Source organism: Chaetodon auriga, chromosome 8 (genome assembly GCF_051107435.1).
Source record: "Chaetodon auriga isolate fChaAug3 chromosome 8, fChaAug3.hap1, whole genome shotgun sequence".
Classification (NCBI taxonomy): Eukaryota; Metazoa; Chordata; class Actinopteri; order Chaetodontiformes; family Chaetodontidae; genus Chaetodon; species Chaetodon auriga.
Window position 1 is genome coordinate 27,077,525 of NC_135081.1, and position 15,988 is coordinate 27,093,512.

General features: G+C 47.0%; 1 protein-coding gene across 1 annotated transcript in view; it reads left to right on the top strand.

Moving 5' to 3' along the window:
• The window catches only part of sh3bp5b (SH3-domain binding protein 5b (BTK-associated)), a 28,550-nt gene extending 15,356 nt beyond the window's left edge, over positions 1-13,194 (top strand). Inside the window, exons 4-9 of the mRNA XM_076737705.1 lie at positions 7,541-7,705; positions 7,917-8,047; positions 9,337-9,379; positions 9,796-10,015; positions 11,112-11,465; positions 12,439-13,194. Of these exons, the coding sequence (XP_076593820.1) occupies positions 7,541-7,705; positions 7,917-8,047; positions 9,337-9,379; positions 9,796-10,015; positions 11,112-11,465; positions 12,439-12,656 (1,131 nt within the window). The 3' untranslated portion in view covers positions 12,657-13,194. The remainder of the gene's footprint in view (positions 1-7,540; positions 7,706-7,916; positions 8,048-9,336; positions 9,380-9,795; positions 10,016-11,111; positions 11,466-12,438) is intronic.
• The last annotated feature ends 2,794 nt before the right edge of the window (positions 13,195-15,988 follow it).

Below are 15,988 nucleotides of genomic sequence, written 5' to 3' on the forward strand. Positions count from 1 at the left end.
TTTAGAGGATCCTCCCATGTCTTCACACACGGATGTTACTACTGAAGAAGCTTTCAGAGCACGTTCTCCTTTTTATGGACCCAACATGTTGTCATCCTTTATCCCTTTCTCAATGATTTAGCTTCATACCATCATGTTTAAATCTTCTGTCATGTGGTCCATGATGACCCCGATGAAGGCTGTCCTGTACTCTTATTCCCACCCACTTCAACTTTGACCTCTGTCGCCACTGACCTTCTGCAGTGCAACCAAGTAAACTTGGCTAAATGCAATGCTAACGTTAGCTTAGCTGTTTATGAACGTCAGCTATGGCGGGCACAGCCGCCGTCTGGAAACTCGGCGAACTGCTTCCTTGCTCTCCCTCTGAAGACGTCGACCTGCGCTGTGCTCTGCTCCCCACCTCGCTGTGAGCAAAGGGAAAATTTCTTATCCTCTACAGACGCCATCGTGCTTCTCAGGTGCAGCAGATGGTCTGCTGTCATGACTGTGCACCACCTGAACTGAGCGTATTTGATTTGTGTCCCAGTGTAGGAGCTGCAAATGTAAATCGTACTTGATGGTGTTAAAGCGCTTCATTTGTCATTGAAATAGTCAGATTTTTAGTAAAATACATGCATGAGCCGACTAAACCTGCCTGAAACGTCGGTGCGTGCTGTTACTTTCCCTTTGATCTCATAACCGCAGCAGTCCTGCTCTGAGTCTGGAGTATCTGGGTTAATTTCCCCATTAAAGCCGTGACGCTGACTTCAGAGGCCTCCTCCTGCTTCCTCCCTGCTGTTGAAGTCATCTTCGGCTCGTTCAACCCTGAAGCTCCCTCTCTTATCTGGGCCAGTCGCAGCTCGTTCACCTCTCTCCTGGAGTACACGGCGACATTGCTGGGGTTAGCTGGGCATGCTGGGACAGAGAGGACGGCGTGTTTACAGCGTGGCCTTCAGTCGCGGTCTGTCATGGACGTTTCCCATCGAATGTTCGTGCCTCCTCTTCAGAGGACATTAATTCCCGGATTTGTTTGAGGAGCTCATAATAAAATAATTGAATTTCCTGAAAAAGTGGCCGAATCAGGTCACTTTGAAGACAGATGCTGTCTCCTCCAAACCCACGCCTCCTGTCTTGGCTTCATTTTGGCAGACAGGTTTAGGTTCTGTGAATCCCTGGACTCACAGGACAGACGGTGTCCTCCCAGGTCGGTCTGTCCTGATACCTCTGAGCACTCTGCTCACCGCTTATCATGAACGTGAAGACGTGTCTTCAAGCCGTTCCTCCTGGACGAGTGAAGGAGGAACATGGCAGGAAACGTGCGAGAGACTTTAAAGTCTGAGCGTGTCGTGTGTTTCTCGCCGTGAGGACGATGTGATGGTCGCTGAAAGTCTTTCATGATCTACAGGCTCACCGCGGCGTCTTTCTTCGACAGCTCTGACTGATGATGAGACTTCTATCTGTCGTCTCTGCCTGTCCTCCCATCGCTCTTCCTTTATGTCGTCCCCTCTGCTGGGCTTTGACCGATAAAAGGTTCTGAAGGCCGTTATGTGTGTTTGACTGAAGTCACACATATATATTCAATTTTTAATAGCCATGAAGCTTCTCTGTTCTTGTGCTTGTCACTTGGTGCTTTGAGTTTTGGTGCATCAGTTGCATTTCCTTAGAAATGGAACCATGTTTTTACTCAGACTGATTGGAAGAATAAACCCTTAAACTGGACGGGATTCATTCCTTTCGGGGAGTTTGGGTTATTTTAATCAGGGATGCGCTGATCCAGCGTCCCAGATCAGCTCTGATGCACTGACCTGATTCTGTGGATCGACCACCGGCGATGACGTGATGATCCACATTCAGTGTAATTTCTTTGTCGGCGTCATATTGGTGCCTTGCTAATATTAATAAATGTGCTGTGTAGTAGTCTTTGTCCCATCTGGAGTGCATACTGTATGCTTTGTCTCCTCCTACACTAGTGACTATTCCAGTCTTGCCTGTTGTCAGTAGTCCTGGGCACAGATAGTTGTGTTTCATCAGCTCAGCACACAGTTTGACATCTTTGACTTTTTTTAAAATCCTACAAGGATCCTGAAAGAAACAGCCCATAAATCTATAAACAAATGAGCAACAAGCACGTCCCTGTTAACACTCAGTCACTGACGGAGACGAGATCATTTCAACAATATAGAATTCATGATATTTAACCTTTTCTTAATGGTTAATGACTCGATTTGCCTGCAAGTGAAGGACGTCACATGATGTCGGTTGTCTTTGGTGGTGGAGTTTATCAGGGTTGCTAAAATTGGGACGACTGTACGTTTATTCCATCTTTCTTTTCCCTCTTCCTGCTCACGTCCCTCTTTTTCCGTTCTTCTCTTTCGGTTGACAAATCATGTTTTCTCTGTTTAAGGGTCTCTTGAATAATTGACGCGCTGTAGAGCCAAATTGCCTTTTCTTCCGGGGACGGAGAGCGAGTCGCAGCTCGGCCTCTGAAGCTCTGCATTACTTACACGTTGGCTTTTCTCTGGAGGATCGTCGCTCTGCCTGCAGAGTGATTAAAATATGAAGTCTCAGAGCAAATTAGAGAGATGCTGAGAAAGATTCAACAAGAAATGGAGGGAAAGAAACGTAAAAGCAGCAGACAGAAAGGAAGAAACGTGGCGAGCAAGAGGGATTAAGTGGGATATAGAAAGTGACAGATGGGGAGAGAGGAGAGAAAGAAAGGAAAGAGGGAGAGAGATGAAGAGCAGCACAGAGGAGAGAGGATGTGATGGAGGAGAGGTGGAAGCGAGCGATGGAGACGGATGGAAGGAGACGGGCAGATAAAGATAGAGCTGGAGGGAGAGAACGTCAAAGCTGAAGAGACATGGTGAGAGTTTAGAGGGCAGCCGAAAGAGAAACCGACGGAACTAGATGGAGGAAGATGGGAGGAAGGAGGAAGAGGCGATTTAAGGCCAGAAATAGAGAAATGAGGGAGTTGAGGATTGTTCTCGTCACGCTTGCTCAGTGTGTGACGCAGCACACACTCGGCCTTACAGAAGCAGAACTGACACACTGTGTTTCTGACGCCTTTCGTCACCTCATTCAGACCAAACAGAAGCTGTAGCTGCGAGCTGTGAAGCAGCGCGGAGGTTAACGGAGCTCGCCAACGTTTTGAGACGTTGCTCTGTCCTCCTGTCCACATGGAGTGTATCTGAGCTGCCTCTTAAAGAGATGCTGCAGACTTGGTGGCGGCTGTCGGGGGACGTCCGTCTCCCTCAGACAGAAGCTCGCACCATGTGACACGTTTTGATTGTTGAGCTGATTATCAGAGTTATTGGATGGGATGGCTGGAGTTCCCCTTATGAGCAGTGACCTTTTATTCATCATTCTGCATCCTTTACGTCCTTCCACTCGTCTCTGTCCCTCTCCTCTGAAGGACGACTGCCGCGCTGCAGCCTGTTGCGGACATGTTGGCACTGCGATGAAAACGAGGACAAACGGGGAAAAGCTGAAGCTTCTTCAGTGGGACTGAAAACCAGACGCGCTTCACCTCAGATGTGCTTTTATTTTGTACATTTTGGTTTCATTTATAAAACCACTCGACCATGAAAAACACAAATAAACATGAAGCTTTCAGAGTAAAACTATGCTGTACCAGAAAAGTGTACTGGTCACCAGTTAAATCTAAACTAGACCATAAACAGGCTGATTAGTCTGTAAGTAAACAGAAGAGTTTGAAACTGGGACAGAAACGACCTCATATTTTCCCTTGTGACTGAAGCAGAGCGAGCCGAGTGTTTAATGTTTGTGCTGACAGAATGAGGGAGGCGGGGGGGAGTGAACGGGCGTAGGATGGCTTTCTCGTGGGCAACGTGACAAGAATAAAGGAGGAGGAAGAGGAGGCAGAGGAGGAAAACAGGCCTAAAACTTAGCAGTGGCCATGTGAGGCTGTCATCACTGGAGGGACGGCCTCTCACATCTTCACTTCTGCTCGGTGAAAACGTCAAGTTTGGCTTGAAGATGGCGTCAAAAGAAATTTCAAGTCACCTGAAAGAAAATGGTTGCATCTGTCAGTGGTTTCATGTTTAATCAGTCCTCTGTCTGAAGCTTTGTGGTGATGAAGATGCAGTACTGCAGCAGCCTGTAGGATCTGGTTCAGCTCGCTGCTCTGATTGGCTGCAACTGTCCGCCGCCACCGCAATGACGCTGCTGGTTGGCAGACACGGTGGCAACAGATCTGAAAGTACCTGAAGCTGAACAGCCTCAGCTCACGTTAGCATCCCTGCTAACAGCAGGTGTTCACAGTAGATGATAACATGCAAATATTTCGTTTTAGCTTGAAACAGCGCTGTTGATGTTGTGTTAGCTTGTGCACAGTTCATAAGACACAATGCTGCTGTTAGCTTGTTACCACACACGGTTAGCATGATACAGTGCTAAACTTTAGCATGTTAGCGTCAGACTTGAGTCTATTTGTTCCCTGTGGGACATTCAGCCACAACGAGCTCCCGCCATTGTTCCCTGTCCTTGGTGTTAGCATTAGCCTATTAGCAAAGAAATCAGCATTAACGTGACAGACTAGCATTAAGGCTAGTTAAGATCAGAGCAGCAAAATAGTTTTTCCTTTTTTAAAACCTCGCAGCTGCACAACACGACTCCCACATGCAGTCTGAGAGTAAAAGCATGCGATGGTGGACACGTGTTGGCTGAAGCACAGCCTTCATGTTGGACCACAGGAGACATTACTGTAGGTAACACACGGCTCTCTGTGTCCGTCAGGCAGCATGTGCAAGCTTGCAGCACGGAGCACAAAGCCGAACACATGACGGAAACAAGGCAGAGGCTGTCTGCATGTTGCTGCGCTGGCACGTTGATGAGCATCGCTAACGACATTACAGCGAGCATGTGGTGATGTCAGAGCGTCTGCAGGCGAGGGGCTGACCGAGAGACAGTCTGACCTGTGGACTGAAAGAGCTGATAGATGGCACGTTTTTACAAACACTCAGTGAGTTTAAGTGTCAGGATGCATTGACTGCATCGGTTTAATGTAAATCAAATCAAATCAAATCAAAGTGAGGCGCTGGAATCAGATTCTCCACAGACAAACACTCTTATCCTCTTTGTTCAGATACTCTTTATTTTAACTCCACTGTTTTTCCCCAAACTGTGATGGTTGTAAGATGTTGGATTTGGTTTATAACCGGCTGAACTCCTCCGGAGACGGACGTGAAGAGAGCTCCACAGACACACAGCAAAGTTTCTACAGTGACTGAGCGAGTTGGCATAAACTGGGTCAGTAGAATCAGCTTCTGGTTTAATATTCAGTCAGCTGTCGTCAGCTGAGCACTTCATCAGTCCGCATCGCTTTATTCCCTCCCCGCTTCGTGCTCAGCTCTGAGTCCAGGTGTCTGCCTCAAAACTTCAGCCTGAAGTGTCGGGCTCTCAGAGAGATGATTCATCACATTTAATACTGTTATACCGTCATGTTTGCTCACACACATCCCCTCTCTGTGGTCCAGTGACAGACGAACAACTGACTCTGGGTTAAAGTTGAAGCTTACACATGAGAAAAGGGAAGGAAAGGATTAGCTCAGCGCTGCTGACAGTGAGAGCTGAAGCGTTCGGTGACGGAAGACGAGCCGGCCTGATGTTAGATTGAACCACATAATTTAATTTCTTCTTCGTGAAGTGTGTGATGATTGTAGCAGCCTGCGTGTGGGGAGGAAAACACGTACAGGCTGATTAACGAGCTGTTTTCAGATGGAGACTGGAATTAATGAGGCAATCTTCTTAACAAGTCTTAACAAGCCAGAAGATGAAACAACATCCGTTGATTTCACTGGTGAGCAGATGTTTTCAACAGAAGCTGACTGATGTTAATTATGTAAGCTGGTCTAACTGGTAAATGAAATGCTCGGCAAAGATGGTTTCACCACTTTCTGGATCATTTCGAGATTTAAGAAGCGCAGCAGACAGTCTGGTGCTGGCGTCACGTTATTTCTGGTTTAAGCCAACAGCTGGTGGACGTGTTCATGTGGTTGTTTGAAGCTCATCTCCTTAATGGCTGTGAAGTGGAGCCTTCAGGAGTCTGAGTTTAGCCTGTGAAGCTAAACTGTGTGCATCAGTTCCACTTTAAAGCTGTAAGCAGTAAACGTAACGAGTTACTTTCATGTATGCTTCTATAAACGAGGTCGCACAGGCAGCTTTTTATAGAAAATATTCTGTAGTTTCAGTTGGAATCGCGATCTGGGTCAGAGAACACGAACGCAGCAGTGAGAACAGACTGCTGCTCAGGAGGACGGTTTGTCCTCCAGAACGTCAAACTCCCGCTGAGCCGCTCTGACGTCTGTGCTGCTGAACTGGGACACGGCCTGTGTCTCTGTCCTCTCTGTCTGTCTCTGTCAGAGGGATGCTGCACTGTGCAGCGTCGCAGACTGCAGCAGCCTGACACTGTCACCGTCTCTGTCATCATTACAGATACCTCAGGATACATCAGCTCCAGACTGCAGCTGCTGATGGGTGAAGAACATGAAACAGACTTTTAAATAAGCAGAAATGATGAAACTGCACCTGATTCCCCAACTTAAAACACTTCATTTACAGCTGATAAGTCTACAAATCGAGGTGCGTATCAGAGGACATCTGAGACAAACCTCGTCAGTCAGCAGCTGTTTGTTAAAATAAAAACGTCTCTGATCACGTTTCCCCGGCTGACCTCCTGCTCTCTGCAGCAGATATCTGAATTTACACAGACGGTGATGGTTTCTAGTATTCAGCAGATGTTATTGTTGGACAGAAAGTGTCAGCTGTCCAACTATAGAGTTGATAGTTTCTGTTTTCTACAGTTAAATATGTGCTGCGGCTTATTAGTGGCTCAACCTGTGCATCAGTGTGTGTGTGTGTGTGTGTGTGTGTGTGTGTGTGTGTGTGTGTGTGTGTGTGTGTTGATCAGCTTCCTAAATGAAATGACTGTGTGTCGCCTCAAAACAATAAATACTTTATTTGAATTAAGTCTTATCTGACAAAACGATGAACTGGTTGATTAATAGTGGATAGACAGAAAATTATTTGACATTAAATTCGATATTTGTCGATCATGAAGTTGTTTTTCAAGCAAAAATCAATTAGCTTGCTCTGGATTTTCTTCTTTTCTGTGTTTGATGTGACTGTAGACTGAATATTTTTGGGTTTGGACTGTTGATCAGACAAACATCAACATGAGTTCGTCTGCTTGCTGAATAATTAACGTGGCAGAAAAGACGATGATGAAGGCTCTTTGAGGCTCTTGCTGAACTCGATTCTTCACATGTGAATCTTTGCTGAAGGACAACAGCTCCTCAGGAGGGAAAAACAGTTGAACAGTAAGAACAGGAACCACTTAAAACATAAAAACCAGTTAGAAACCTCAGTGGATTCTTGGAGATGCTGTAGAGTTCAGTCTGAAGATGAGAAGGAGCCTGTGAGAGGACATTCACAGCTGAGGAGTGAAGATGATTATAGTTATATTACAGTCGGATCAGATGCAGGTAAAGCTGCATAAATCAAGGTGCATGGCTGATGATGGATGGTCTGTGTGCGTCTTCAGGCCCAGCTGGAGGCCCAGAGGGCCACCCAGGACTTCCAGAGGGCCACTGAGGTGCTGCGGGCGGCCAAGGAGACCATCTCCCTGGCCGAGCAGAGGCTCCTGGAGGAGGACAACCGGCAGTTTGACTCGGCCTGGCAGGAGATGCTGAACCACGCCACCCAGCGGGTGAGGAGGGGGGAGAGGGGGAGCTGTATTATCATTGCTGGTGGGCAGGAGTCACATGTTTAGAGTCCTATTAAGCACTGAACCTCGTGACCTTGATGGGACGCTGTGTTTAACTGCTTCTGTCCTCCAAACTTTCCATAAAATACGACAGAAAGTTGATGAAACACTTAACAGGCTGTTTAAGATATTCTGTTCTGATTGGCCGTTACAGGTGATGGAGGCGGAGCACACCAAGACGAGAAGCGAGCTGGTGCACAAGGAGACGGCGGCCAAATACACGGCAGCGATCGGCCGCATGAAGCAGCTGGAGAAGAAACTCAAACGCACCATCAACAAGTCCAAGTAAGAGCCTCAGTCTGCTGCAGCAGCGTTTCAGCTGCCTCCAGCCTCCAGCCTCGCCGTTTACATGCCCGTTAATCGTGGTCTCTGCTGGACCGGCGTGTGGTCACAGCGAGGCGCCGAGCTGCAGACGGAGAAGTGAAGTCCACGTCAGCATAACGTCATCTGTCGTAGTCTCTCAGGGATTGATTTTAGGAGCCTTAAGACCCCGAACAGTCAGTCTGAGAGAGGCCGAGCTCAGCCTCTCTCTCATGGAGTGCAGGTGTTCCGGCGGTCAGACGATGTGGCCTCTGGTTGGTTAAAACAGGCCCGTCTGTTCAGCCTCACGTGGTCTGCTGCTGTTCTCTTTAAGGTTGCGGCTGAGCAGTTTTTACAGCTGGTTGCTCTTCTCTGTTCTGCTGAAAGTGGCCTCACTCTAAAGCAGTGAAACTATGAGCACATCTAACTGCTCTGTGTGACACAGTCAGGTGTTAAAGGGGAAGTCTGGCTGCATCGGGTGCAGTCACGAGGTGGAGTCCTCCACCAGAGTCACAGGTTGAAGGAAATGATGTGGCGTCATACCCGAACCCCAGAATCAGTTCCAGGTGGCAGCTTTGAAAAGGAAATGTGATATTAAAAACTCCAGAATTCCCCTTTTCAGTATTTCTGTAGAGGACTGCGCTCGATTCTCACACATATTTTACATTTCTGTGGTGGTTTCTTCCCTGCAGCTCTCAGACGTCACATGTCCGTCCTTTGATTTGACACCACGGCGGCTACTGCTGCTCACGCTCACCTGACTTCACTCCAAATCAATCACAGATGAAAACATATTAATTACGTACTTCGTTACGCTCTCCCTCTGCAGACTAACGCATCAGTAACAATCAACCAACGACTCTGATATTTACAGACTTTCTGCTCATGGAAGCGTTTGAATGCAGGACTTGTACTTGTTGAGTATTAGTACATTGTTGTTTTGCATACTGAGTCTGAATACTTGATCTGGAGGACTGGAAGTAAAACATTTCTCCTGTAGTTGACTGTAAATGTCTGTGGAAGCAGGAGAGGTGACGTGTTTCTGGAGAGGAACGCTCGCCTCACGTCTTGTCATTAGCTCAGTGTGTTCTTCTCAGCGGGGTGTTAATCTGCTCGGTGGCGCTCGCTCACTGACATCACAGCCCCTCCCCCTCCCTCTCTTCCTCCAGGTTGCCATGATGATGATGATGATGATGATGTGGGTACTGTTCTTTTTCTGGGTTACTCAGTATTTTTCCCCTCTGATCTAATCTCCTCCTCCTCCTCCTCTGCAGGCCCTACTTTGAGATGAAGGCGAAGTACTACCTGCAGCTGGAGGTACGTGACGGCTGCTCAGCTCTGATTTATTCCCTCTTCATCCCTCTGAGGACGATGATGTTGATGCTGTTCGTGCAGCAGAGCCCGGTCGAGGGTTACACCCCTCGCCTGTGGACTCGCTGCGTCGACGCTGCCTTTGTGCTTCAGGCTGAGATCAAGTTGAACTGTTCAGGATGAAGAGCGTCACTCGCTCTTCATCATCACTCTTCAGTGACATTTCTGAATGCTCCTGTGATTGAAGTGGTTCAGATGTTTGTGTCGTCTGTCACCTGATGTTCAGGTGTCCACGTTGTCCCTGCACGTCCTCCTTCTTTAAATAAAGTCACAGAAATGGACGTCTGTGTGGCGTTCGCAGTCTCATCACAGTCACTGCTGTGTTCTCTGTGACCTTCATCATCACCCTCCTCTCTCTCCAGAACCTGAAGAAGAACGTGGACGAGCGGCAGGCCAAACTGTCTCGGGCCAAAGGCGAGTACAAGACGGCCCTCAGGAACCTGGAGATGATCTCTGACGAGATCCACGAGCGGCGCCGCAGCACCGCCATGGGCCCGCGGGGGCGCGGCGTGGGCGCCGAGGGGGACAGCGTCTCTGGAGACGACATCTCCGCCTTTAAGATGGAGTCCGACGGAATATCCAGTGAGTCATTCTTCATTCAGGTTGTGCCGATGTTCGTGACGTGAACTCGATGGACCCGCTGCTCTGCTGTCCACCTCCACAGGAAGCTCACCTGGTGACTACACGTCAGGCTCACCTGAGTCTGTGCTGCGTTTACAGTAACACACACTCAGTGTTTGATATGTGAGAGTAAACTAACACTGAATAGATTTGTGAAAGCTCTGTGGCTCCTGTGAGGCTGATGAAGAGGAGTCAGACTCTTCAGCAGCGACACACTGAGCTCTTGTCTGTTTCTCTGAATTCCTGCTTTGTGATTCTTGGAAAGTCTGACAGGAGCCAAAGTTTTTCCCTTCAGAGGAAACAGAACGAGTGGAGCACGACAGACGTAAACACATAAACTAATTAAATTACTTTCAAACCCTCATTCTTAAGTCCAAACCCTCGTTTCAGGCCTCTGAAACGTTTTTTTCCGCGCTGTGACAGAGAGATAAACGCACCACGACTGCAGAAAGAAAAGCAAGAGCAGGGAGGAAAATGGAAATGTTAGCCTCGACTCTAACCGCAGCGCAGCGAAGGCGTCCGGCCCGACGCAGACGCCATGATTACGAGTTAATGCGCGCTCAGAAGGAACACCGACGGTGCGTTCGGGTGCTTTGATTTGTGCCAGGGAAAAAGAAACAGTCCTCTCAGTTCATCTTTGATCTCTGTTTGCTCATACTCACACTTCTCCACCTTTCCCTCTTTTTTCCTTCATCCCTCCTTTTCTCTTCACTGCTCTCTTCCTCCCTTGTCCCTCCTCCTCTCTCTCTTATCTCCTCTTTTCCTTCCTCCCTTTTTATCTTCTCCTTTCTTTCCTTCCATCCTACATCATTCTTTCCCTTTTACATCTCTCCTCTTCTCATTACCCCCACCTCTTTCCCTCCATCCTTTTCTCCCTTCTTCCTCTTTCACCCTCATCACTACATCTCTCCTTGTTTTCTTTTGCCTCCTTTCACATCCGTCTTTCACCCTCCACCCTCCTCGGCACTCTTTCCCTCCGTGTTTTCCTTCATTTTTCTTTCTCCTTTTTTTCTCTCGCTCTTCATCTCTTTCTCTTTCCCCCTCCGTCTTCCTGCAGTGGCGTCGGTGTGTTTCGATGACGAGGCCTGTGGCGGCAGCAGCATCATGTCGGAGGAAGACTCGGAGACGCGCTCCACCTGCAGCCTGGGTTCGTCTCCCAGCAGCCCTCAGGAGCTCCTGTCGCCCTGCCCCTTCGCCAGCTCGTCCTCCACCTCCTCCTGCACGTCCTCCTCCGCCTCTCCGTCGCCCACCCCCTCCTCGTCCTCCTCCTCTCCGTCTCCTCTGTCCAGGCCCTCCAGCCTGGACCTTCCCACCACCGTGTCGCTGTCCGACTTCGGCCTCATCTCGCCGGTGCTCGGGCCTCGCAGCGAGTGCAGCGGAGCGTCGTCGCCAGAATGTGACCTGGAGAGAGGTGAGCGACACTAGACTGTTTTTTATTTTAACAAAACAGGTATTTTAATTTCATCACTTTGGACTAAAACTGATGAAGACAAACTGTAGAAGGAGATACTCGCTGCTTTAATCTGCTCGTTTGATCAGTGTTGACGGTTTGGCTGCACGTCAGAGCTGGAAACAGGTGCGACGTTTGAGAATCCGTCTCCTGCTACCTGCTCGACTCACACCTGCTCTGCCGCAGCAGCCAATTAGTCAAAGTGACAGCGAGCCGCGAGCCTCAGCTCAGAGACGAACACGTCCGCAGCAGTTCGCTCGGCTTTAACGGCGTGTTTGAACGCTCCTGAAACACGAGGCTGAAGGCGCCGCACACGGGGAGGATTGTTTTCTGCCAAAGGCTTTTCAACACGTGTTTCCATGTTATCCCTTCAAAGAAGTTTTGTAAAGAAGGTCTAAAAATACAAAGTCAACATTGATTTTTGATTAACGTCCTTCCTCCTTTATCTACGTTATCGTTATCTCTGTGCTACACCTGACTTCCTGAAAGTTTTTTGGCAGAAAGCCCTGAAGGTGAACTTCTCCCGTGTGCATCGCTGCCCCTTCTGGCCAAAATGAACATTACAATAAATGATCCTGACCCGAGAACAGATTCACCTTCTTCCTCTTCACAGAAGAAAAACCTTTTCTCTCTCTTCCTCAGTCAAACAGGAGAGAGAACCACGTAGGCCAGATTTAGAAAATGAATCAGCAGAACTCCTCACTCTCAGGCACTTTTCACCCACATTTAGTCTTTTAGTCTAGATGTTTGGTTTTGTGTGTTTCAGCTAATAAATCTGAGATTCAGTAAATCTGCTTGAAGGCAGGAAGGTTTTGGTCTGGAGCTTTTCCTGCTTTTATGAGCAGTGAAACACACATTCTGTCTTCAGTAATTCTTCAAACTGTAATGTTCGAGCTCGTCTCGTTAACCGTTCACTGACCTCCTCTCGCCGCAGGCGACCGGGCCGAAGGCGCCGAGGGAGATCTGGACAACGCTCCGGCCGCCGCCAACAACAACCGCTCGGCTTCCAGCACCAAGAAGAGCTTCAGCCTGGAGGCGCGCTTCAGCTTCCTGAACCTGCGGCGCCCGCGAGCCGACAACGCCAAGACCACAGACAACTGCTCCCCGAAGGCGGAGGCCGGGCAGACTGTGGTGTTGGTCAAAGGAGTCTGAGGACAGAAAGAGGAGTCGCTGGAAGGATTTCGGCTCTGCCTCGACTCGCTCGGACCCAAACGTCCGACAAACTGCTCTGAGCTGTTCATAAGCTACCTGCCACAACTGCACTCCATTCCCAAAGTCAAAGAGAGACTCTGAATGTCATCGTCGGTGTATTTTAAGTGTCCTGTACATCTTGGCGGCGTAGTTACTCCCATCTCCTCCGTGAAGGACGTCTGAGGACTCTGATGCCTGAGGAACTCAGAGCACTGTTCCGTGTCGCTGAAGGTGATGGAAGGAAGACGATGTTAGAAATTATTCGTGTTGTTTTGTTTTTGTTGTTTTTCCACTGAAAGCAAAGTTCCACCTTTGACTTGGGCATCATCTTAAAACATCTGTATGTTCAATAACTGGTGTAAGTGTTTCTCAAAATGGAATTTCTTGTTGTTAAATGGCACTTTGCATGCTGTAAACCATGCAGGTGATGTTCTCCTGACTTCAGCAGTTCAAGGAATAAAGTCACATGTGGAGATGTTCAATAAAACTGTCTTAACTTTCTGACTGGAAGATATTTATCGATCTAAGTGTTCAGGTTGTTAAAGTTTCTCCCATCGTGATGATGGTTTACATTTCCATCTTTCTGGTGCACATCCTGAAACACAAAGTGCAGTAACAGTCACATCGCAGATTAACATGTAATTAGCTGTATGTGATTAGTTATCACAGTATTAAGAGTGACCTGACGTTGTTACTGCCCTCTGGGTTTAAATGAGGACACACAGCTTCAGAAAAAAGACGGAACTCACTGAGTCGCTAACAAATGAAAGGTTCATGCTGAATTCTCTGGTATTTGGCTGCCACAGTCTCACTTGGTCTTAAGTTAATTTTCTAAAAATAAGACAAGCTCTAGTTGAGCTTAATACACTCAGACGTTAGCTTTTGTTAGCAAACGTTAGATACTCATAGATACTCCAGCTCTTCAGTGCTTATTCTACTGTGAACACTGTTTTATCATTCTACAGATTCACGTTTCAATGTTTTAATCACAGATTAAAAGTCGACACCAGCAAATTTAATCCAGCAGTATTATGTAATAGGTTGTGTGATGTCACTCTTGTTGTGGGTCAACTGCAGATGGAGGGCAGGAAGTGATTTTCTGCACAGGAATCATTATGAAAAACGCTCAGAAAGCCGATGTTTTGTGTCGTTTACGGTTGCTCAGATCGATCAAATCGAGAAACCACAAGGAGCTTTTATCGAGTACCAAAATTTAATGTTCATGGGCGCAAAAAGAAGAAATTGACAAAAAAAACAAAAAACAAAAACCACAGTGTCTTGTTAAGCGTCTGCGGTCGGGAGGAGTCGAGGGGCTAACGGCGGAAATGATGTCACATTAGCTTCTGTTTTCAGTCTACGTTGATTTAAAGTCAGAGCTACAAGCAGCAGGACGAACACTTGTTAAATCCGCGTTAACGGTTTCACATCACGTATATATCGTACCGGTTTTGTTTCGGGATGATCCTCGTCTTTTGTGGCCTTTCACCGGACCTTCACGAGCGGTTGATCTAGAAAACGACGGTAATGTAAACGTCAACATTCAGCATCGCAGCGCTGAACGTTTGTTTCTAGGTTCATCTAAATGAGCCCAAAGAGAACTTTCCTCCATCGTTTTCACTTCCTGCCCTCCATCTGAATTTAATGTAACGTGACTGCAACCTACTGCAACTTGTGGCCACACGGGTTTGTAAATGGTTTACTCATCATTTTGGCAAAAACATGAAAAATAAAGCGAAGCTTGAAAATGACTGAGTTACCTTTTAAATACTGCCCACAGCTCCACGTGATAGGGCACGTGGCTAAACCTGGAGCGAGCTGCCAGGTGGATCACAAACTGAACGGAGGTGGAAACTGGACCACGAGGCTGCGACCGCTGTGTGCAGCTGCTTTAGCATTAGCATTAGCATTAGCATTAGCATTAGCATTAGCATTAGCATTGCTAACTGCTGGCTTTCTAATGAGGAATAACGTTTCTGCGGTTTTTCAGGGGCAGCACGTTGGTTATTTGTGCACTTAAATTAGAAAAGAATCCCTCAGAATAATAATTAATGCCCGAAAACAAAAACGTGTTCGAAGGTTGAGCCGGACGTAAATCTTTAGATCTATCAGACATTTGTTTAAAGGATGAATTCACTGTTTTTGGTCTTTTTTGTGGGATTTCCTGACCATAAAAAATAAAATGTCACCACAAATGTTCAGATATTTTTCTCCTTCACTTACTGCTGTTGACGTTTTGAAATTGGGGAAACTTTAGTAATGTGTTAGTAAAGTGTTTTGTGGCCACTAATTAGTCATTTGAGAAAATAAACGAAGTAATCTGGAGGTGGGATGAGGACATGGAGGACAGATTATCCTCATCAGCAGTGAAGACAGACAGGTGAAAACGTGTTGACGTCTGCGTTTTTTAACAGAACGTGTCTCTGTGTCTCTTTCTGCATCGTCTCAGCGTCTCTCGCGGCTGTTTTCCACCTTAAATTAAACACGTTCGCCTTCTTGGCCGTCGGTTCATCTGAAGTTCACTCATCGAGCTTTAACTGGAAGATTTCTCACCTAAACCGGATTCACAGACTGAAGCTCTGACTTCGATTAGTGGAAACTTGAGTGTCTCAGAAAGACTCTCTGCTCCTCTCAGTTCGACATGTGGTGTTTTTCTCCATGATTTCGATAAATAAAAGGTTTTTTTTTAGGCCTTCAACCAACAAACAGCTGGAACATCAGTCGGTCTGAGGCGCATCTTTAGAGGCTTGAACTGGTTCAAATGATCGTCACGTTCTAGAGAAGGTCAACACACAGAAATATGTTTTCTCAATGCAAAGTCATCGTTCTTCAAACTGCAGTTAAATCAGAGGAAGTGACGCAGAGGCGTCCTGAAGTCTGCTCGTGCTCTTCTTCTAATCAACAAAGCCCATTAAAGAGGACCGTTTCCAGGTTTTCCAGGTGTGACTGAGACACAGAGTTTGAACCAGACATGAACTCTGCCATCGATCAGACTGAGGTTTCTATTCAACAACTTCAAATGATTCGTTTTTGATCAAATCATTGAACACATCAACAGTTTCTTCTTCTGTTTTGCTTCTCTTGTGTTTCTCCGTCTTCTCAAAGCACTGAAAGGTTTGAATATTTGAACATTTTCTAAACTATTTTTCTTTTCTTTTGGTTTTTAATTCAGCCATATGAACCTATACATTTCAGATATTTTACATTATTAATCTGATTTTATTTTTTTTTTTTGGTCTAGGTTTTATAGATTTATCTCGACTGACTGCTGATGGTTAATATGTGTCTTGTTTTCC